The sequence below is a fragment of the Phycodurus eques genome, chromosome 18 (genome assembly GCF_024500275.1).
Source record: "Phycodurus eques isolate BA_2022a chromosome 18, UOR_Pequ_1.1, whole genome shotgun sequence".
NCBI lineage: Eukaryota > Metazoa > Chordata > Actinopteri > Syngnathiformes > Syngnathidae > Phycodurus > Phycodurus eques.
In genome coordinates, this window is record NC_084542.1 from 801,190 (window position 1) to 824,615 (window position 23,426).

The window sequence follows — 23,426 nt, forward strand, 5'->3', positions numbered from 1 at the left end:
TCCTCTCTCTTTAGCAACCCGCTTCTTCCTTAACTATTGATCTAGCTTTTTACGGTCTAAGAAATGTGATCAAGTACAATATACTGTATATACTGTCACGGTTTGTACCGAACGGTATTGGATGGGACCCAAAAGCAGACTGTGACAAAGGAAGCATTTGGAAGGGGTTTATTTGGGTGGAGCGCGAAGTCGTGGTGGTGGTCCGTAGGAACAGGGAGCAGGGGAGTGAACTTGGCAACGTGGCTGGAGCGAGCGTCGTGGCAGGAGACACAGAAGGGACAACGGGGGGGAATGTTCAAGCACGGTTATCAGAGAATCTATTCTTATCATCAAGAGCAACGCGTCGGCCGGTGTACCGCATCGGAGCGAGAATACTCTGGCGCTGGAACGCAGGAACAGGCAGTGATGAGTGCTGATTGAAAGCAGGTGTGCAGGCGAGGAGGTGATTAGTGCTGGAGAGAGAGCGAGGGGGACCAGAGGCACAAGGCTCCGCCCACTTCTCGCAGAGGAACTGCATATACAGCATCAAACGCCTACCTGGATGACCTGACCTGAGCGAGCCTGGAACATAGCAGTGAGTGAGCCCCCCCCCCTCTTCCCCAGCCATTCTGAACTTCATTTCAGGTTAAGCCTGCAGCACACTGCAATGCAGTCGAACGCGATTGGACTGGACTATCACGTACAAATAAGCGTCGCCGAACGACGCACCCTCGCTCCTGTATAAGTAAGTATATCTGGACGCCTATGAACCCCTGCAAACTCTTTTAGTTATTCCTGAAGTCAGGACACGCAGCGTTTGAGTTGTATGGCCCCCGTTTGTGGAACAGCCTGCCGGAGAACCGCAGGGCAGCAGAGAATGTTCTTGGGTTTAAGAACAGGCTCAAGACCCAACTTTTTAATTTAGCTTTTAATTTGGCTGCGGCCTATAGTCCAGTCCTGGTGCAAATGGACCTGGACGCTCTGGACTCCGCCTCAGGTTATGAGGTCATTACGGTATTAATTGACAACCTGTATGCGTGTGTGTGTGTGTGTTTGTGTCGTATGGACAAGCGGCGGGCAGGATTGATTGATTTTTAAACTTTTATAATTCACGTAAAGCGGGCGGCACAGTGGACGACTGGTTAGCGCATCCGCCTCACAGTTCTGAGGACCCAGGTTTTCTTCGGGTACTCCGGTTTCCTCCCACATCCCCAAAACATGCACGGTAGGTTAATTGAAGACTCTAAATTGTCCGTAGGTATGAATGGGAGTGCCCGTGGTGATTTTTGTATATGTGCCTTGCGAATGGTTAGCAAGCCGGCCTCCTGCCCACAGTTAGTGTTTTTAATAACGTTTGTTGTTTCATTTCAAATGTATTGTAGTTTTGCAGGACTAGGATTCCCCAAATCCCAAAACACATTACACCACAAATATATCAGGGCTGCGTTTAAATTCGTATACTCACAACTTTATAACACAATGAATGAACATGTTGCAAAATAAATGCTCAGGGCAAAAACACGATGACGGAGCGAAGGAACTACCTCTTCGTTACGACTCATTGAGTTTTAAAAACTAACAAAAATGACTTAAGTAATGATGGACAGGTATAAAGTTGTGTAAAAACAGCAGTGATATGCATGTTTATTTCATCAAGCGAAATGGTGTATAGACAAAGGAAAAAGGTACAGTACTGTAATTTGTACAACTGCTAATTAAAATGAATTCCATCTTCACAATATATTTACAATGTTGTCAAATTGTGACAGCATTTAGCATTATAAAATGAAAACAATACTTGGAGAGAATAAGCACATTACAGCCTTTTTTTAAATGGACACCAGCAACACAAAACTAGAAAAATACCGTCATTTAAACTACAAGTTATGACAATAAATGATGCACCAAAACCTGCTAGTAAACAATAGTCCCTATAATCTGAGTAAAAACCATGTAGAAAAACACCTGATGCAGTTTGTTGATACAGTCAGTGAGCAGTTACGAGAGGTATGAGTCATTTCACAGGTAGGTCAGTGTGAGAAAGTTGCACTGGTGACTTGGGGGTGGGGTCAAGGCCCCTGCATACACTCACTTCATTTGGATGTGAACTGTGGCCTCTGCAAGTTCTAAGGCATATATATATATATATATATATATCCACTGTATATTGGAGGTGCGCTTATAGCATATCCGCGTCGCGAACCCCGCTGACCCATCCCATTAAGACGAGCTCGTCTCTTCACACCAAAATCGGAAACCAAAGTCAAATTGAATCGAGCAATTTTCCCCGGCCGAAATTCTAAGGTATTTTGAAAGCTACTCATGTAAACATTTCGATACTTTGCTCAATAGTCACAGCGTCTCCCTCCAACCAGGATTGCAGTTTTAGATTTCGTTTCGTTTTGTTTTTTTTCTTCCTGTATAACCTTTCGAGAGTTGAAATGGTAAATGGACTGCACTTTTATGGCACTTTAGCTACACCATCACAGCACTTTACAAAACCTCACATTCACCCGGCGAATTAGGCTTCAGTGTCTCGCCCGAGGACACTTCAACACGCGGACGGCCGTAACTGGGATTTGAACCAATGACCCTTCGGTCGCCGGACGACCCGCTCCACCTACTGAGCCAAAGCCGAGAGAGGTGCTTTTTGCAGCAACGCATGTATCAGACACCGGCCCTTAACGCGGTTATTGCATTGATTTGGCATCGAGTTCAGAGACACGAGTTCGAATTTCAGTGAGATAAAAAATCCCGCCCGCAGAAAATTCTCAAAACAGATCCAAAAACGCTGAAAGTTAATCTAGCTTTATATATACAAAAAAAAAAAACACATTGTGACAATTCTTTGTCACTGTGAGATGCTATCTGAATAATCTACTGACTGTATGGACAACAAAAATATTGGAATGATCGCCACTGAAGTCAAAAGGCAATTGTGACAGTCAGCAATTTCGGAGTATGTGACTAAGACGTCCAAAGGTCAACTCTCACGTTCGAACACCTTTCATTTTAAACAACACTTTTGCAGTTGATGTCAATAAAAATACACGATGAGAAAGAAAGTCACATAATAATTGCAAAACCAGTGCATCCTCATGGAAACCACTTAACACCTGTGGATGGATTGAGTATGAATTATTGAGAATGACGCTCCAAAGTCTCAAACCCAAAAAAAGAATGGAAATTAACTGAGCACCTGGAACAGACTGGACAAGACTGGGACCGACTTACTGTAGCGTCCACACTGTTGCGTTTCTCACAAGTGTATCTATTCATGACTCGGAAGACAAAGTCTCTAATTACGCATTATATGCTTTGAAGATGTGAATTTTAGATAAAAACGAGGGTCCGTCAAAAGGTAATCAGCCCAACTTAATTTAACCTACTAATAGTTGGATTAAATCATTGTTTGAAGGTTTATTCATAAAAAAAAAAATAAAAATAAAAAAGTGTTGTTTAAGCATGTCCTCTTCCTGCCAGCCATTTTGGAAATGATGTCATTTTTGGAAGCGCGTCAGAAGCACAGCGCAGACTGCGATTGAATTTCTAGCTTTGGGGGAGGAACCGCAACCTTTTCATAAGGTTGCAAAACGTGTACGCGGAAGCCAGTAATGCCGCTAACGCTGAGAAACACGTTACTCCCAAAATGCGGTCCGGTGACGTCATAACTAATCTAACGTGTTGCTTTTGATATTAGAGTACTCAGATTACAGTTACTTTGATTTAGCTGTTGCTCGTTTAATGTGGCTTCATCTACACTCATATTTCAGTTATTTGTTCATGTTGATGACATCATTCTGTAACTTGTGTGGCGTACGTTCCCAAGTAACGGGGACGGTTACGCTAACGCTTTTTTTGTACTGCGGATAAGTGATAGTCCTGCCACTTGGCAGCTGCTGAAAGCAACTCAAAAGTTACTTTTTTCTAATTTAGGTACTTTCGAAATCAAGTCATCAGTCAAGTACCTAAGTTACTTTGAAGCTCAATTAATCAGGAAAGTAACTAAGTTACCTTTTCAAGGTAACTGCTGCAACACTGGCGGAAGCTACGAAGGTGAAGAACAAGAGCCTGCTTCGAAGGACTCCCGTGACAAGCGAAGGAGCGGCGGACCATCTTCAGCGGTTCATCCTGGGAATAGTGCCAGGGTCTTAGCACTGATCAGAGACGATCATACATGACATCAATCGACCCCATGCACACTTTGCAACCTTTAGAAAAGGTTTATTGGTGGTTCCTCTCCCAAAGCGAGAAATTCAATCACAGCTCCCTGCTTCTAGCGGGCATCCAAAAATGATGTCATTTCCAAATTGGCTTGATAGGAAGCGGCCAGGCTTAAACAAAACTTAAAATAAATAAATAAATAAATAAACCTTCAAACAATTATTTTAAACTAATGCAGCCCTATGGGGGGCACAAGCCAGTGCAGACTGTAGGCCGCTCCCAAGCCCGGATAAATGCAGAGGGTTGCGTCAGGAAGGGCGCCCGGCTTAAAACTTTGCCAAACAAATATGAGCGTTCATCTAAAGAATTCCATACCGAATTGGTCCTGACCCGGGTTACCAACGTCCGCCCCCGGCACCATAAACCTGCAGGGCGCCGGTGGAAATTCAGCGACTGTGGGTCGAAGACGAAGGGGAGGTGGAAAGCGGGTTCTTCGGCAGAAAGAGAAGAGGAAAGCAGAAAGCCCAGAATCGAATGTGGGAACTTTGAATGTTGGGACTATGACAGGAAAATCTCGGGAGTCGGTTGACATGATGACTAGGAGAAAGGGTGATATATTGTGTGTCCAGGAGAGCAGGTGGAAAGGCACTAAGGCTCCAAGTTTAGGGGCAGGGTTCAAATTCTTTTACCATGGTGGAGATGGGAAGAGAAATGGAGTCGGGGTAATTTTAAAAGAAGAGTTGGCTAAGAATGTCTTGGGGGTGAAAAGAGTATCAGATCGAGTGATGAGGCTGAAACTTGAAATTGAGGGTGTTATGTGTCATGTGATTAGTGGCTATGCCCCACAGGTCGGATGTGACCTAGAGGTGAAAGTGAAATTCTGGAAGGAGCTAGACGAAGTCGTTCTGAGCATCCCAGATAGAGAGAGAGTCTTGATGGGTGCAGATTTTAACGGACATGTTGGTGAAGGTAATAGGGGTGATGAAGAAGTGATGGGTAATTACGGCATCCAGGAAAGGAACTTGGAGGGACAGATGGTGGTAGACTTTGCAACAAGGATGCAAATGGCTGTAGCGAACACTTTTTTCCAGAAGAGGCACGAACATAGGGTGACCTACAAGAGCGGAGGTAGAAGCACGCAGGTGGATTACATCTTGTGCAGACGATGTCATCTGAAGGAGGTTACCGACTGTAAGGTAGCGGTAGGGGAGAGTGTGGCGAGACAGCATAGGATGGTGGTGTGTAAGAGGACTCTGGTGGTGGGGAGGAAGATGAGGAAGACAAAGGCAGAGCAGAGAACCGTGTGGTGGAAGCTGAGACGGGACGAGTGTTGTGCAGCTTTTCGGGAAGAGCTGAGACAGGCTCTCGGTGGACGGGAGGAGCTTCCAGAAGACTGGACCGCTGCGGCCAAGGTGATCAGAGAGGCAGGCAGGAGAGTACTTGGTGTATCTTTTGGCAGGAAAGGAGAGAAGGGGACTTGGTGGTGGAACCTCACAGTACAGGAAATCATACAAGGAAAAAGGTTAGCTAAGAAGAAGTGGGACACGGAGAGGACCGAGGAGAGACAAAAGGAATACATTGAGATGCGAGGTAGAGGTGGCAAAGGCCAAACAAGAGGCATAGGATGACATGTATGGCAGGTTGGACACTAAAGAAGGAGAAAAGGATCTATACAGGCTGGCCAGACAGAGGGATAGAGATGGGAAGGATGTGCAGCAGGTTAGGGTGATTAAGGATAGAGATGGAAATGTGTTGACTGGTGCCAGCAGTGTGCTGGATAGATGGAAAGAATACTTCGAGGAGTTGATGAATGAGGAAAATGAGAGAGAAGGGAGAGTAGAAGCGGCAAGTGTGGTGGACCAGGAAGTGGCAATGATTAGTAAGGGGGAAGTTAGAAAGGCGTTAAAGAGGATGACAAATGGAAAGGCAGTTGGTCCTGATGACATTCCTGTGTGGAGGTATGGAAGCAACTAGGAGAGGTGGCTGTGGAGTTTTTGACCAGCTTGTTCAATAGAATTCTAGTGCGTGAGAAGATGCCTGAGGAATGGAGGAAAAGTGTGCTGGTGCCCATTTTTAAGAACAAGGGTGATGTGCAGAGCTGTGGGAACTAGAGCGGAATAAAGTGGATGAACCACACAATGAAGTTATGGGAAAGAGTAGTGGAGGCTACGATCATGACAGAAGTGAGTATTTGCGAGCAACAGTATGGTTTCATGGCTGGAAAGAGTACCACAGATGCATTATTTGCCGTGAGGATGTTGATGGAAAAGTACAGAGAAGGTCAGAAGGAGCTACATTGTGTCTTTGTAGATCTAGAGAAAGTCTATGACAGAGTACCCAGAGAGGAACTGTGGTACTGCATGCGGAAGTCTGGAGTGGCAGAGAAGTATGTTAGAATAATACAGGACATGTACGAGGGCAGCAGAACAGCGGTGAGGTGCGCTGTAGGTGTGACAGAGGAGTTTAAGGTGGAGGTGGGACTGCATCAGGGATCAGCCCTGAGCCCCTTCCTGTTTGCAGTGGTGATGGATAGGCGGACAGATGAGGTTAGACTGGAATCCCCGTAGACCGTGATGTTTGCAGATGACATTGTGAGCAAGCAGGGAGCAGGTGGAGGAACAGTGATAAAGGTGAAGGCATGCACTGGAAAGAAGAGGAATAAAGATTAGCCGACGTAAGACAGCATATATGTGCATGAATGAGAGGGCTGGTGGGGGAAGAGTGAGGCTACAGGGAGAAGAGATAGCAAGGGTGGAGGACTTTTAATACTTGGGGTCAACCGTCCAGAGCAACGGGGAGTGTGGTCAGGAAGTGAAGAAACGGGTCCAAGCAGGTCGGAACGGGTGGAGGAAGGTGTCAGGTGTGTTGTTTGACAGAAAAACGTTTATAAAACAGTGGTGAGGCCAGCCATGATGGACGGATGAGAGACAGCGGCACTGAAGAGACGACAGGAAGCAGAGCCGGAGGTGGCGGACATGAAGATGATGAGGTTCGCTTTCGGAGTGACCGGGTTGGATAAAATGAGAAATGAGCTCATCAGACGGGAAGCCACGGTTAGATGTTTTGGAGACAAAGTTAGAGAGAGCAGACTTGGATGGTTTGGACCCGTCCAGAGGAGGGAGAGTGAGTATATTGGTAGCAGGATGATGAAGATGGAGCTGCCAGGCAAGAGAGCGAGAGGAAGACCAAAGAGAAGGTCGATGGATGTCGTGAGGGAAGACATGAGGGCTTAGACAGGAGGATGCCGGAGAAAAGGATGACACGCTGTGGCGACTCCTAACGGGACAAGCCGAAAGGAAAAGAAGAAGAAACAATTAATTAAACTACAAAACATGCAAAATTCAGAACAAAAAAAATCTATTACTAGTTGGTCAAATTAAATCGGGCTAAATACTTTTTAACTTCCCCTTATATATCTTTACATTGACATCAAGAAAATATTTTCTACGATGGCAATTGAGTTATAATTTGTCGATGGGCACAAATGGAAACGTATTAGAAAATAGGATATATTATAGCTCTAATAAACAAATAACAATAATTGCCAATTGGATATGAATGGTTCTTCTTCTGAATTTAACATCCAATGCTCTCACTTGGAAAATGGTGGCAAAAGATTTTGCAAAAGGCTTCGTGACGTTTGTGCCTAACAAACTATACACGCTTGTTGACTTGGATTTCTCGTTTTTATTTCACGACGACAGCTACTAATGCCTTGTCTGGACGGTTTTGTCAAGCGGCCACCAACTCGATTCATAATCCGGTCTCTTGAGCCAGTTCCCTTTGAAATCAATTCATTGCTCTCAAGTCATTTTAAAGACAGGAGTGCTCAGAGAAAAATGCGAGACCAACTCACTCGGCTTCAGCGACCGTCATAACGCACGCATATGAAATATTGGCACAATAAATATGAGCCGCGAACACGCACGTTCATTTAAGAATGATTCAATTCCTGAACAAAGACAAATAATGGGAATGACGGTACTTGGTGACACGAAGAGGTTTGTTGATGCTTTGACAGGTAGTTTAGAAATGCCTATTTACTGTAAGTGCCCCCATTTCCCCCCCCCCCCCCACATTTTAAGATCGTCTGAAAGCGAGAGTAAGATCATCACTGAACCGCGAACACGCGTTGGGCGCCAGGGATTGGGAAAAGTGCCTGCATGATTACTTTCCTCTTTTTGGGATATGCATTTTTGCTTGTCAGTGGTGTTTATTCCATTCATACGGATGACTATTAGGGCCACACAGAAGCAAAACAATATCAATAATAATAACAATAAAAAAAATAATCAAACAAACCCGACAAAAAAGGCGATAGTCGATGTAGTTTTTCCAATTCAAAGATTTGTACCATCCCATTAAACTTGTCAAGCTAACGATCGTACTGACGTGCTAAAACAATGTCCTTGTTTGTGAAAGTTATACTATCCTCAAGGACTGCAACGGTTATTTTATGCTGACAATATTTGAAGCTTGTTCTTGTTCAATTACTTTGTTCTCGCAAAACGTCCGCTTGATTGTGGCCCTAATACGCCTTTGTCGTATGTCATCTGAAACACAAAACACGGTGTATGCAAATATGTAAACATGTATGCAAAACCCCTTTCCTCAAACCCTCACCAGCTTTTTCACTTCAACTATTGAAAAGGTTAGAACTGAATGTACACGTATTGAAACCATGTACGTTTTATGCTCCACGTAGAGCTTCCATTTTGACATGCTTGTGCCAAGCAATGTGTTTGTGTGTCTGTATGCATGCAAATATGTCTGTGAAGCCGATTTCCTGAGAAATGAGAGCACCCACAATGCTTGTGGTATTCGCTAGAGCGCTGTGAAAAACGACCGTATTTGCCCCTCTCTCAAATTCTTTTGGAGATTTTATTTTTTTTGCATCATTTCCCCCACTTTAATGATAAGCTCATCGAACAAATGTAAATGTCAGACAAAGATAACCCAAGTAAACCTAAAGTGCACTTTTTAAATGATTTTATTTATGAAGTCAAACAAACTACTCAAAGCTACCTGACCGTGTGTGAAAAAGTAATTGCGCCTCGAAACCTAACAAGGCATCCAGAAGTTGACTCGCTGGTTGAGAATATTCTCCCAAAATTGTTGGGAAATTATTTTTGGTTTGTTTGCAAAAGTAAGATGACCCTTTGTTCTTTTTGGCCAGCATTGGTTTTCGCCTTGGAACTCTGCCATCAATGCTATTGTTGCCCAGTCTTTTTCTTACTGTTGAGTCATGAACACTAACCTTAACCGAGGCAAGGGAGGCCTGCGGTTCTTGAGATGTTGTCCTGGGTTCCTCGGTGACCTCCTGCATGAGCCATTGCTGTGCTCCTGGGGTAATCTTTGGAGGCCGGCCACTCCTGGTGAGGTTCACCATTGTTCCGCGATTTCTCCGTTTGTGGATAATGGCTCTCACTGTGGTTCACTGGAGTCCTAAAGCTGTAGAAATGGCTTTGTAACCCTGTCCTGACTGATAATAGGCAATTACTTTATTTTTTTTAATCTCTTCTTGAATTTCTTTGGCTCGTGGCATTTCGTTGCAGCTTTTTTTTTTTTTTTATAAATCTTTTAGCCGCCTTCATTTTGTCAGACAGGTGGTAATTGTGTGATTTCTTGATTGAACAAGTCTGGAGGTAATCAGGCTTGGGTGCGGTCAGTGAAAATGAACTCACCTTTCTCCAAAATGTGATTAGCTACAGTTAATTCATGATTTAACAAGGGGGGGGGGGGGGGCAATTAGTTTTTCACACAGGACTTTGAATATTCTTTTCCCTTAATAAATAAAATCCCCATTGAAAAAATGCATTTCATTTTTACACGGGTGACATTTGTCCGACGATCTTAAGCGGGCAAACACTTTTTTCGCAGCACTGTATATGAGACTGCAAATGCGAAGATTTTCCCTCAGCAATAAGATGCCCTCTGTAAGCCTTGGTGAAAAAAAAAACCTCATCTAAGTCTGCACCTGCACAAAGTCACTGATACAGTAATCATGCTTCACACTATATACATTTTGTCAAACAAGCACAAAGTCAACATCCAAACAATGAAAGGTATTGCTGGTTAGAGAGAGAAAATATGTATCTGCCAGCAAAAACTTTCCGTTGAGAGCTCAAGAAGGCAAAAAAGGAATGTTACAGCCTGTACAGAAATACAAATACAAGACATTTTTTGCATAACCATTTTACAGTCTAATTTCATGACAACGTCTGCATGTATAAAATCTGTATTCTCATTTTTCATGAATTATGTGAAACATTCAGTATTTCTTTCCTGAGATTTGAATAGATGTAGACGAAAAGGTCACTGACAGCAAAAAGCGAGAGAAAATGCACACAAAAGAGAGCCAGAGAGAGGTAGTGAAGACAGATGGAGCCAGATTGGTAGAAAGAAGGGGAACGTTAAAAAAAAAAAGAAAAAAAAAAAAAAAAGGTCAATAGCTATGGATATTCTCCTAAAATAGAAAGACCTTTTTTTTCCAACGAGGTTCCTCTCCTTGTGCTGTGGATGACGTGTGAAGACATGAACGCGCCTCCACTCTAAAGTTGCTGCTGGGGCCATCGAGCACCATTGTAAAGGTTTAGTGAGAAGCTCCCACGTTAGGAGAGAGGAGAATACCTTGTGAACAGGGAAGTTCTACTGTTAAGAACAACTTTAGTGTCAACTGTTCACGAAAAAGAAAAATATAAATACGGACATATATTGTTTTGAAGTGAACACTGGTAGAAGCTGGGCATCAACAACCCTGACAGAAGTTTTGTTGAGAGTATAATTAAATAATAATAATAATAATAATTAAAAAAAACCACATGAAACATTCAAAACTAAATACTATTACTTCGTACAGTCCTTCCGTGGCTGCTCATCAGTTGTACATTTTTCTGTCATTTCCTGGCAGAAATCAACCGTTACGGTCTGATGACTGTATTTTTCCATGGCCAGCCCTGAATCTGTGTACAAGTTGATGTATTGCCTGTCCATATCTTTGTCTTCCCCGTTTCTCACTGAGTCGATCTCCAAAGGGCCAGGAGAATCAGGAATGCTCCTTTCAGGCGTGGCCGAGTCCAAACAGGCAGTGAGCTTGTTGCTGGTGGTGCTGGGTCTGTTTGAAGGCTTGGGATCGTAGGCAGCGTGATTGCTGGGAGTGGAATTGGTCGGTCGTAGGACTGGGCAGTAGTGGTGCAATGACTGAACCTGTTCAGGGCTTAGCTGGACATCCCTGCACACCTCCTGGGACAGGCAGGAGAAGTTCTCCCATAGTTCTCCCATACAAGCCTTCAGTTGGTTCCTCTCCGTAAGCAGCTTCTCCTTTTCGCACACCTGTATTCGTAGAAATGCACACACACATACTTGACTTTAACTTGACTTAACTACTATAAGGGGTTGAACGGACTCAGATTTTTTGTAGCTGATGTAAATATGGTGAAAGCCCATCGATTGATATTGATTAATTGATGACGTAACTGATATTGTTCTCAACTCGCTGTGTGCGTCAATATACAAAACAAATAAACAAATCGCTGTGCCAAGGCTTCCTCACTCAATCTCACCCTGTGTCTACTCCAATATGGCTCCAATGTCCTTAACGCGTTATTAGGATTCACAGATAGTTTCCAGGCAGGACACGCCCTGCTCCAATATTATTGGCTCCAGGACACGCGCCGCTGCACTCCATGGGACTGTACTTCAACCTAGAACACCTCAACAGCGCAGGGACCTACGTGAGGATCCTGTTCGCGGACTTGAGCTCAGCGGTCAACACCATCATCCCTGAACTCCTTTTCTCCACGCTCAGCATCTCTTTGCAGATGACACCACTGTCATCGGCCTCTTCAAAGACGGTGACCAGTCTGCATATCGACAGGAAGCGGAGCGGCCGGAGCTGTGGAGCGGCCGACACAACTTGGAGCTGAACACGCTCAAGACTGTAGAGATGATTGTGGACTTCAGGAGGCATCCTTCGCCACAGCTGCCCCTCACGCTATACAGCTGCCTTGTGTCAACCGTCGAGACCTTCAAGTTCCTGGGAATTACAGTCTCTCAGGACCTGAAGTGGGCAACCAACATCAACTCCGTCCTTAAAAAAGGCCCAGCAGAGGATGTACTTCCTGCAGCTTCTGAGGAAGCACGGCCTGCCACGGGAGCTGCTGAGGCAGTTCTACACAGAGGTCATCGAATCGGTCCTGTGTTCTTCCATCACAGTCTGGTTCGGTGCTGCTACAAAAAAGGACAAACTCCGACTGCGACGGACAATCAAAACTGCTGAAAGGGTTGTCGGTACCCCCATACCCACTCTTGAGGACTTGCACGCTGCCAGAACTAAGACAAGAGCGTGCAAAATCCTCTCGGACCCTCCGCATGCCGGTCGCCGACTCTTCCGGCTCCTTCCCTCAGGTAGGCGCTACCGACGATTTGCAAACTAGAACTAGCAGACATTCCAACAGCTTCTTCCCTCTTGCCATCAACTTCTTAAACACCTAACCTACAATTCCATTGTAACATGCTGCCAATTTGTTTCGTCTTGAGTTCGTTGTCACATTTCTGTGGGGCCAATTATACATGACTTGTGCACTCACTAAAGTAGTCTCGCCACGCTGCAATATTTGCATATCTGTTGTTGACCAATACTGGCCACTCATGCCATAGTAGCATCTACTCCACTTGTACACTGACTGAGGAGTATCTGCAACATTTGCACAATCAACACTGTTCCAGATGATCGCGCTACCAGTCACTTTAAACCGCATCCACTCCTTGAAGTCTCGGCGCCCTTTGCACAACGGTCATTGCACCGGACTATTGCAATATTCGTCATTCGAACTGGTCCAAGTGCTAGAGGACTCTGCATCTTTTTGCACAATTGTCAAAAAATTGCTTCGTGACTGTTTTTCTCAATGTCTTTCTGTCTCCAAAGTGTTCTCTGTCAATTGACTGTCTGTTGCCGTACTAGAGTGGCTCCAACTACCGGAGACAAATTCCTTGTGTGTTTTTTTTGGACATACTTGGCAAAATAACGATGATTCTGACTCAAGAGCGTCACAGGAACCCTGCTGCACCCCTTGCAGTTTGCCTATCGAGCCAACAGGTCTGTGGATGATGCAGTCAACACGGGAATGCACTTCATTCTGGAACACCTCGACGGCGCAGGGACCTACGGGAGGATCCTGTTGGTGGACTTCAGCTCTGCGTTCAACATAGAGCAGGCTGAGAAACAGGTGGTTCGTGAGCGTTTTAGATTGGCTGTGCAGTCTGTAAGTCCAAGGCTAGCTAACTCGCGCTATGGCGGACACTAACAGCATCCATAGTTCATTAGGAAGAACAAATCATCATACTAGACCTATTGATCCATTACTGACCGTTGTACTGTAGAATGATCATACACCTGTCTTTGGGGGAGGGGGTGGGGGGCAGTGTCAGGCTGGGGAGGACTCTTGGCCAGATGTTCAGAGACTCCGGCCTGCTCTCTGGCCCGCCATGCCTTTCCCACACGTATTTTTAATGCACCACATACATCCGCACATCCTTTGGGGAGGTGGTTGGCCTGGGTGGGGGTGACAGTTGCGGTTCATCATTGCCCTGTGACCGTCTCGCCCACCAGTTCCCCCAATTTTAATGCACGAAACCCCACCACACACAGGATCACAGTACAAGGATAACGGTTGCCAGTCGGTCGGTCACCTGGTAACCATTGTCATTGGGTGGGTGGTTCTGGCACATTTGACTTTCTGTGCATGTGCAGTTGTACAGTACCCGATGTAAGCCTCTCTCTCTTTCTAATACGTAACGTATCTCGGAGCCGTCTCCGCTGAAATAAGAATCTCCGCGGAACGAAGCGTCCCATGAGGAGAAGCTGCACAAATTCGTCATGAAAGACTACGACCACGGCAGAAGAAATGGATAAAGTTATGCAAGATTCATTCAACACATTATGGCAGACGATTGACAAGAGCTACCGCTAACCAGCAGCTAAGCTAACTAGCTGGTAGTAGACAAGATGTTGCCAGACAGCGTGGAGTACGCATTTTTCGGCACCCAGACCTGCTTCAACAGATTTTGCCCATGGCAAGGGATCATGATGAATAAGTCACCCATTTTAAACTAACAAGAAGTGTTTTGGCAACTGCTTTTTTTCCCAGAGGGAAAATGCGCCCGCCACACCCGCTTTCTTTACATTGTGAATAAATCTGTGACCTCAAAAAGTTGCCAACAGGTCTTAGATTCCAAATAATCCAATTGGATTTTCATTTGTTGGACTATTTTTTTCTAATAATACAAGGTGTTGATTCGATCGTCTCTTGGCAAAGACAATACGAATATCAATTGGGGTATCAAGGGGCGAGTCCGAGCACTAGTGATGAGTTTTTCCTCATTTTTCCTCTATTAGTCTTATCTGCGAAGTTGTGAAGTTCTTTGAGACGCTTTAGTGATTAAGGGCTACAGAAATAAACTTGACTTCAGGTGTACACGTGAGTGTGAATGGTCATCTGGAAGCTGGGATAGGTTGCAGCTTCCCCAAGCCCCCCATGAAAAGAAGTGGTATAAAATGGAATGATAAACGGATGATGACAATCAAAAACAATACTTTACATTCCATTTGTATACAATTTAGTGCTCACTTTTAATATAGTGCGAATTTATCTCTCAACATAAATTATGATTCTTCTCTTTGCGAAAAATGTACATTTAGCACATCGAATGTCACTTATTGGCAATTGGATGCTGCTGTGGAACAAATGTAACATGAACATACATGCTCATGGGATGTAACCTCATGATTTAGTTTTATGTCTTCAGTCTTTTACACAAAAACCTAGTTTACTATAGACTTGCCAGATACCACGCTGAAATAGTTTTCTTCTCATATAGGCTACAGTATGAATGATGATGCAAAATTCCAGGTAGTATGACTTAGTTACTAATGAGTCCCTGAAAATTGACAAATTCTTCAGGAAATTACTGGAATAAAAAGGCCACATTTCTGTGGAACCTTTAACTATAGTTCAGAGTCCACACTTCAATCACATTTTGACGGATTTATTACAAATCAATTGTAGTGATGTTTGGACGCTAAATTGTAAAAACTCAGCCACTGTACAAACACTGTTGGACTGTGCAGTTAACACGATTGGTGGAATTATTCATCGATTTACAACCCCAATTCCAAGGACGTTGGGACGTTGTGTTAAACATAAACAAAAACAGAATACAATGATTTGCAAATCATGTTCGACCTATATTTAATTGAATGCACTACAAAGACAAGAAAGTTAATGTTCAAACTGATCAACTTGATTGTTTTTAGCAAATAATCATTCACTTGGAATTTGGTGGCTGCAACACGTTCCCAAAAAGCTGGGACAGGCTCATGTTGACCTCAGGTCTCATCACCTTTTCTTTTGACAACATTCAATAAACGTTTGGGAACTGAGGACACGAATTGTTGAAGCTTTGTCGGTGGAATTCTTTCCCATTCTTGCTCGATGTACAGCTTCAGCTGTTCAACAGTCCGGGGTCTCCCTTGTCGTATTTTAGGCTTCATAATGCGCTGCACATTTTCAATGAGAGACAGGTCTGGACTGCAGGCAGGCCAGTCTAGTACCTGCACTCTTTTACTATGAAGCCACGCTGTTGTAACACGTGCAGCAGGTGGTTTGGCATCGTCTTGCTGAAACAAGCAGGGGCGTCCATGAAACAGACGTTGCTTGGATGGCAGCATATGTTTCTCCAAAACCTGTATGTACCTTTCAGCATTAATGGTGCCTTCACAGATGTGTAAGTTCCCCATGCCATTGGCACTAACACAGCCCCATACCATCACAGATGGTGGCCTTTGAACTCTCCGTCCATAACAGTCCGGATGGTTCTTTTCCTCTTTGGCCCGGAGGACACAACGTCCACGATTTCCAAAAACGATTTGAAATGTGGACTCGTCGGACCACGGAACACTTTTCCACTTTGCATCAGTCCATCTATATCCTTGACACATTGATGTCGGTTTTTGATGCAATGATCGACGGTCACGGGCATTCAATGTTGGTTTTCGGCCTTGCCGCTTACTTGCAGTGATTTCTCCAGATTCTCTGAAGCTTTGGATGATATTATGGACCGTAGATGATGAAATCCCTAAATTCCTCACAATTGTACGTTGAGGAACATTGTCCTGAAACTGTTGGACTATTTTCTCACGCACTTGTTCCCAAAGAGGTGCACCTCGCCCCATCTTTGCTCGTGAATGACTGAGCCATTCAGGGAAGCTCCTTTTCTACCCAATCGTGGCACCCACCTGTTCCCAATGAGCCTGTTCACCTGTGGGATGTTCCAAACACGTTTGATGAGCATTCCTCAACTTTCTCCGTCTTTTTTGCCACCTGTCCCAGCTTTTCTGGAACGTGTTGCAGCCATGAAATTCTAAGTTAATCATCATTTGCTAAAAACAATCAAGTTGATCAGTTTGAAGATTAAATAGCTTGTCTTTGTAGTGTCTTCAATTAAATATAGGTTGAACATGATTTGCAAATCATTGTATTCTTTAACACAACGTCCCAACTTCATTGGAATTGGGGTTGTACATTGTTGCAGCAGTGGCAAGAACGACGACGCATGACGTATGGGGAAGTGAGACCTAATGAGCTGTAGATTTGTGCTTAAGTCATGCATACGCACGTTTGACGCACATACATGTGATTTCTCAAAATGGGCGTACTTGTTTTTGTTCTGTGAACAAATTTAGAAAATCCTCAGGCCATGCGTACGCACAAATAATGCAGGATCATTTATCAAAAATATGTCAAACGTCTTTTCCCCAAGATGCACAACATATTGGAACAATAGGAATATCAATATCAATAAATATCAAAACAATAATAATAGCAAGAGAGATAATAACTCAAACCATAAAGTTGACTGTCCTAATTAGCAATTCGAAGTTGTACCCTCGCGCCCTTCAAGTTCTGCCTTGTATAGTAGGACACGTGGATTTGTGTGGGTTCTTCTCCAGCTGTCTGCCTGCGGAGATGACTTGGTCACTCGAACGAGGAAGTGCGATGAGAGCGTGCGGCCGCATCGCCTCTCGGTATTCTTCCTAATCCCTACGACAAGCTGATTAATATATTTTGTTTCTGTGATTCTGCATGTGTGAATGGATCTTTTGACACAAACACCGCCGCAGTTGCGAAGTATGACGCACTCCGGTCAGCATGTTTCCTTTTGCTTCCAACGCAATTTCAGGAATCTTAACAACTACAAATGCCTCGAGATTTTGTATGTTAAAAAAAAACCACCTCCATGCATTCGCTTCCCTTTTACAGGGAAATAGGGGCGCAGGTTATGCAGATAGGACACCCCTGTCACGAGCCCGTCATTTACAATGAATTGTGTTTCATTGACATAGACACGAGCGTGAAGAAAATTGGCACGTTTCATAACTCTGACTGTAACGCTGCGTAATTTTGCAGAGTGAGAACATTTCTACGTATTGATTCGTGAATGAGGCCCAAAGCCTTTTGCGAAAACCTCCTCAATTGAAACGTTGCTGGCTGAAGGCAAAAAGTAGTAGCTCTCAATCAATTAGATACGATTCTCTGACGAGAAAAAAAACATCTCGGGATTTTGACTTGCACTGGCCAGTATGCCAGTTCAGTTGTTGCCCTCCTCTCCCCGCCAAGCCAAAAACAAACCCTAGACAACACTGCCGGAGGAGGAGCCACAAAGCTGTACACGAAAGCAGGGCAACTCGAGGGCAGAGCGCGCCACGCCTTTTTATTCAAAATTAGCGGCAAGATGTGTCATGAAGCGAGACGAGTGTTGGCAGAGATACATGGACTCACCAGTTTTCTGATCTCACACTCGAGATTCAAGATACAGTCGAGTTTTCTTTTGCGGCAGCGTTGTGCAGCGATGCGGTTCTTACTCCTTCGCCTCACATCGTGGATGAACTCGAGCTGCTCTGAGGTCAGTTTGTGCATTTTCACCAGCGTTTGGAAGTCATTCCGTGGAAGATTTGTGATTTGATCAACTGGGAAAGGGAGCTTCACCTGGAAAAGTCACACACAGACGTGTTGGGTATCAAAGGTCATCGGATATCCAAAGTGATAAAACATACATTGGGTATGGAAAGTATACAGACCTCCTTAAATTTTTCCCTCTTTCTTATATTGCAGCCATTTGCTAAAATCATTCAAGTTCATTTTCCCCCTCAATAATCACCCCATATTGACCGAAAAAACAACAGAATTGTTGAAATTTTTGCTGATTTCTTAAAAAAGAAAAACTGAAATCTCACACAGCCATAAGTATTCAGACCCTTTGCTCAGCCTTTAGTAGACGCACCCTTTTGAGCTAATACAGCCATGAGTCTTCTTGGGGAATGATGATGTTTTTCACACGTGGATTTGGGGATCCTCTGCCATTCCTTCTTGCGGATCCTCTCCAGTGCTTTCAGGTTGGATGGTGAATGTTGGTGGACAGCCATTTTCAGGTCTCTCCAGAGATGCTCAATTGGGTTGAAGTCAGCTGGGCCATTCAAGAACAGTCACGGAGTTGTTCTGAAGCCACTCCTTCGCTATTTGAGCTGTGTGCTTAGGGTCATTGTCTTGTTGGAAGGTGACCCTTCGGCCCAGTCTGAGGCCCTGAGCACTCCGGAGAAGGTTCTCGTCCAGGATATCCCTGTACTTGGCCGAATTAATCTTTCCTTCGATTGCAACCGGTCTCCCTGTCCCTGCAGCTGCAAAACACCCTCACAGCATGATGCTGCCACCACCATGCTTCACTGTTGGGACTGTATTGGACAGGTGATGAGCAGTGCCTGGTAGCATTAAGGCCAAAACGTTCTATCTTGGTCTCATCACACCAAAGAATCTTATTTCTCACCATCTTGGAGTCGTTCAGATGTTGTTGTTTTTTTGCGCAATTTCCATGCGGTCTTTCATGTGTCTTGCACCGAGGAGAGGCTTCCGTCGGACCGCTCTGCCATAAAGCCCCGACTGGTGGAGGGCTGCAGTGATGGTTGACTTTCTAGAACTTTCTCCCATCTTCCGACTGCATCTCTGGAGCTCAGCCACAGTGATCTTTCAGTTCTTCTTTACCTCTCTCACCAAGGCCCTTCTCCCCCGATTGCTCAGTTTGGCCGGACGGCCAGCTCTAGGAAGGGTTCTGGTCGTCCCAAATGTCTTCCATTTAAGGACGATGGAGGCCACTGTGCTCTTAGGAACTTTAAGTGCAGCATACATTTTTTCTGTAACCTTGGCCAGATCTGTGCCTTGCCACAGTTGTGTCGCTGAGCTCTTCAGGCAGTTCCTTTGACCTCATGATTCTCATTTGCTGACACGGACTGTGAGCTGTAAGGTCTTCTACAGACAGGGGTGTGGCTTTCCTAATCAAGTCCAATCAGTTTAATCAAACACAGCTGGACTCCAATGAAGGTGTAGAACCATCCCAAGGTTGAGCAGAAGAAATGGACAGCACCCGACTTCAATATATGAGTGTCACAGCAAAGGGTCTGAATACATACGGCTGTGTGATATTTCAGTTTCAATCTGTTTCAGTTTTCAGTTTTCTTTTTTAATCTGCAAAAGTTTCAGCAATTCCGTTTTTTTCCTGTCAATATGGGGAAACAAATGAACTTAGATGATTTTAGCAAATGGCTCCAATATAACAAAGAGTGAAAAATTAAAGTTCTTTCCATGCCCACTGGATTTCTAATATAATATGCTAAAGATATGATACAATATAATTATTACATTTTTCAGCTTTACACCAGATTTTTGGTCATTTGTTTAGAATTTGTGGAATGTGGAGAGGTCAAGGTACCGTCAAGTTCTTCCACACTTTATATATGGCCCTTGTTTTGCAAATTGAGGCATAGTAAAATGGCACACCGGTAACTGGAAGCTTCGAATTGTAGGAAAAAAAAAAAAAAAAAAAAAAGTTTTTTTATGTGGAACTATGACTAACACAATGCCTAGAGCCTCGTGATGCATGATAGTTATCGACGTGATAATTACAGGCCCAAAATTGCAAAACATGACATCCGATACAAAAAAAAAAAAAACAGACCAGTGACAAGCGCTGTATCATTCAGCGGCTTGCTGGTCGCCACTCGCCACCAGTCAAACGGCTGCTCTTTCACTGGTTTGTGACAGTAAGGGATTTTTGGACCAAAATTCTTCGCCTAAGACACCAAAAATAGCCAATATCCACAGTAAATTAGCATAGCACTTGCTGGAATTACGATCATCCAGTGAGACAACAATGATGATGCGTTTAATGAACTGCCTTTTTAGAATGATTCAGAGGGTTCGATGCCCACTGTGCACATATTTATAAATGAAATACGTCTGAACCAGCCAACAGGTCTGCGGCGCTCGTGAAGCCGTCTGCTCACGCTGCCAAGGAGGCGGGCTAGACCCGGTTACGGGCGGCTTCAATGCTGTCCAAAGAAGCCGGTTCTTTCATTTCCTTTAAAAAGCGGTGCAAATAGTCTCGCATGTGGTGACATCATACAGTATATGCGGAAGAGAGAGAGACCGGACCGTTGAACGTTAGCGGTATTATTAAGTACAGAATGAGCTGGTAAATAATCGCTGGCGACTTAAAACCTGTCCGTGGACCTCACTTGATTTATATCCCCTCAAACGACCGTTCGTTTCCACCCCTGACTCCAACCCCAGCTGTGGTGCGCTAGCCAGTAAGTGGATTTAAAAGAAAATGTAATAATGATTACAATATGAATAACAACACATTCAATGAAATGATTTCTACAATCATAAAGAGCTTCGGATGCCCATTGTTGTCATCCACCACACACGTCCGAGGACCTCGTGTTTTTCTGCCCGCATGTGCACCGATCAAATTCACCAAAATTTTACTAGAACCCTGCGCCACAACTTGGAGGCGGTGTTAGCAGGTCTAAGTTTAGACTGAACATACTCTGCACATTTCGATTGCTCACACTGTACATATATTGCACATTGGGCACATTCACATCTCATTCAGGGTCCCTGAGAGGCTGGCATGAGGCACGATGAGGCGGATGCCGACCCCGGTACTGGCACATCTGCGCTGGTCTCCGGTCTGGTCGTCCCCCTTCTCTGCCCTGCCGCTCCTCCGGTTTTAATGCATCATACACCTGTCATCGGGGGGAGGGCAGTGTCCGGCCGGGGAGGACACTTGGCCAGGTGTTCCGGCACTCCGGCCTGCTCTTTGCCCCGCCGTACCTTTTCCCCGCAGATTTTGAATGCACCGCATACAGTGGCTGAAATAAGTATTTAACACGTCACCATTTTTCTCAAATATATTTCGAAAGGTGCTATTGACCTGAAAATTGGGAAGCACCGAAGTAATCCACACATACAGAGAAAGTAGAACAAATAAGATTGGAAATTAAGTTGCGTTTAACAATGTGAAATGACACAGGTAAAAAGTCTTGAACACACCAACTGGTTTTTATTTAGTACTTTGCACAAAAGCCTTTGTTTGCAATGACAGCTTCGAGACGCCTCCCGTATGGAGGAACACGTCGCATGCATTGCTCTGGTGTGACTATGGCCCATTCCTCCACACAAGCAGTCTTCAGTTCTTGAAGGTTCCGTGGGCTTCTTTTATGGACCTTGAGTTGCAGTTCTTTCCATAGAATTTCGACTGGATTTAAGTCCAGTGCTTGGCTGAGCCATTCTAGGAGCTTTATTTTTTTCCCTTTGAAACCAACTGAGAGTTTCTTTGGCAGTATGTTTTGGATCATTATCCTGGTGAAATGTCCACCCTCGTTTCATTTTCATCATCCTCGTTTTTGTCAAGAATGTCTCGGTACATTTGCCCATTCGTCCTTCTTTCAATAATGTGAAGTTTACCAGTAGCATTTGCTGAAAAGCAGCCCCACACCATCATGTTCTCAGCTCCTATCTTCACTGTTGGTATGGTGTTTTTAGGGTGACGTGCAGTGCCGTTTCTCCTCCAAACGTGGTGTGCATTACGGCATCCAAAGAGTTCAATTTTGCTCTCATCCGACCAGACTATATTCACCCGGTATTTAACTGGCTTGTCCGAATGTTGTTCAGCAAACTTTAAACGAGCTTTGACATGCATTTTCTTCAGCGATGGGGTCTGGCGTGGTGACTGTACTTCCAGGTCATGGCGACGGAGTGCATTACTCACCGTTTCCCTTGTGACAACAGTACCTGCTAATTCCAGGTCTTTTTGAAGCCCTCCACAGGCAGTTCTTGGCTTTTGCACAACCCTTCAGATTATTCTTTGCACTCCTCTGTCAGAAATCCTGCGAGGAGCACGTGATCGAGGCAAATTCATGGTGGTATGATTGGCTTTCCACTTACGTATTATGGACCCAACCGTGCTCACTGGAACATTCCCAAGATTAGATATGCGCCTGTAACCAACGCCATTGTTATGTTTTGCAACAATTAGTTTGCGATGGTGTTGAGAAAGCTCTTTGCTCTTCCCCATCATGAGATGTGTCTTGGCTCACACCTTGGCAACGAGACCTTTTTGTAGGCCATCAATTAGGACCGAACAAACATATTGATTTGCTCTGAAAAGGGTCTGGATGGCTGTTTAAGATTTTAGGTGTTTTTCTTTTTTGCACCTCCCTTTCTTCATGTGTTCAATACTTTTCCCCTGTGTCATTTCACATCTTTACACACAACTTAATTTCAGAGCTCATTTGTTCTACTTTCATTGTATGTATGGATTACTTGGGTTGTTCCCAACGTGGTGAATTTTTCAGGTCAATAGCACCTTTGGAAGTATATTTAGTGAGAAAAAAGGTGACGTTAAATACTTATTTCAGTCGCTGTACCTTTGCGCATCCTTTGGTGAGCTAGTTGGCCTGAGCGGGGGTGACGGTTGCGGGTCATCATTGCCCCGTGACTGTCTCGCCTCACCCCCACCAGTCTCCCCAATTTTAATGCATGACACCTCACCACACATGATCACGGTACAGGGATAATGGTTGCCAGTCAGGGACCTGGTAACCATAGTAATAGGGTGGGTGGTGGAAATTCAACGATGCGGTACCCCCCCTCCCCTCGCTTGGCCGCCTTCCTGTTCCATGGTGCTCCCGCCCGCCATTGCTCTCGACGGGCGCTTAACACGGGCTTGTTTTTGGCCGGCTGTGACCTTTTTCAAGTGGCAGCCGGCTCCTGCATTGGGCCCCATCGGTGGTCCGATGCCTACGCCCCTCCCTAACGAGATGTCCTTCCTAAATATGCATCACATTTGTACAAAAAAACAAATCTGTGATGGATAGGATTAGGACGAGG

General features: G+C 44.6%; 1 protein-coding gene across 2 annotated transcripts in view; it reads right to left on the minus strand.

Moving 5' to 3' along the window:
* Positions 1-1,083: 1,083 nt before the first annotated feature.
* Positions 1,084-23,426, minus strand: part of bach2b (BTB and CNC homology 1, basic leucine zipper transcription factor 2b) — a 90,634-nt gene continuing 68,291 nt past the window's right edge. For both annotated transcript variants that reach the window (XM_061705149.1, XM_061705148.1), the window contains 2 exons: positions 17,982-18,188; positions 1,084-11,475 (listed from right to left, as the gene is read on the minus strand). In XM_061705149.1, coding sequence (XP_061561133.1) covers positions 10,990-11,475; positions 17,982-18,188 — 693 coding nt within the window. In that variant the 3' untranslated portion in view covers positions 1,084-10,989. The remainder of the gene's footprint in view (positions 11,476-17,981; positions 18,189-23,426) is intronic.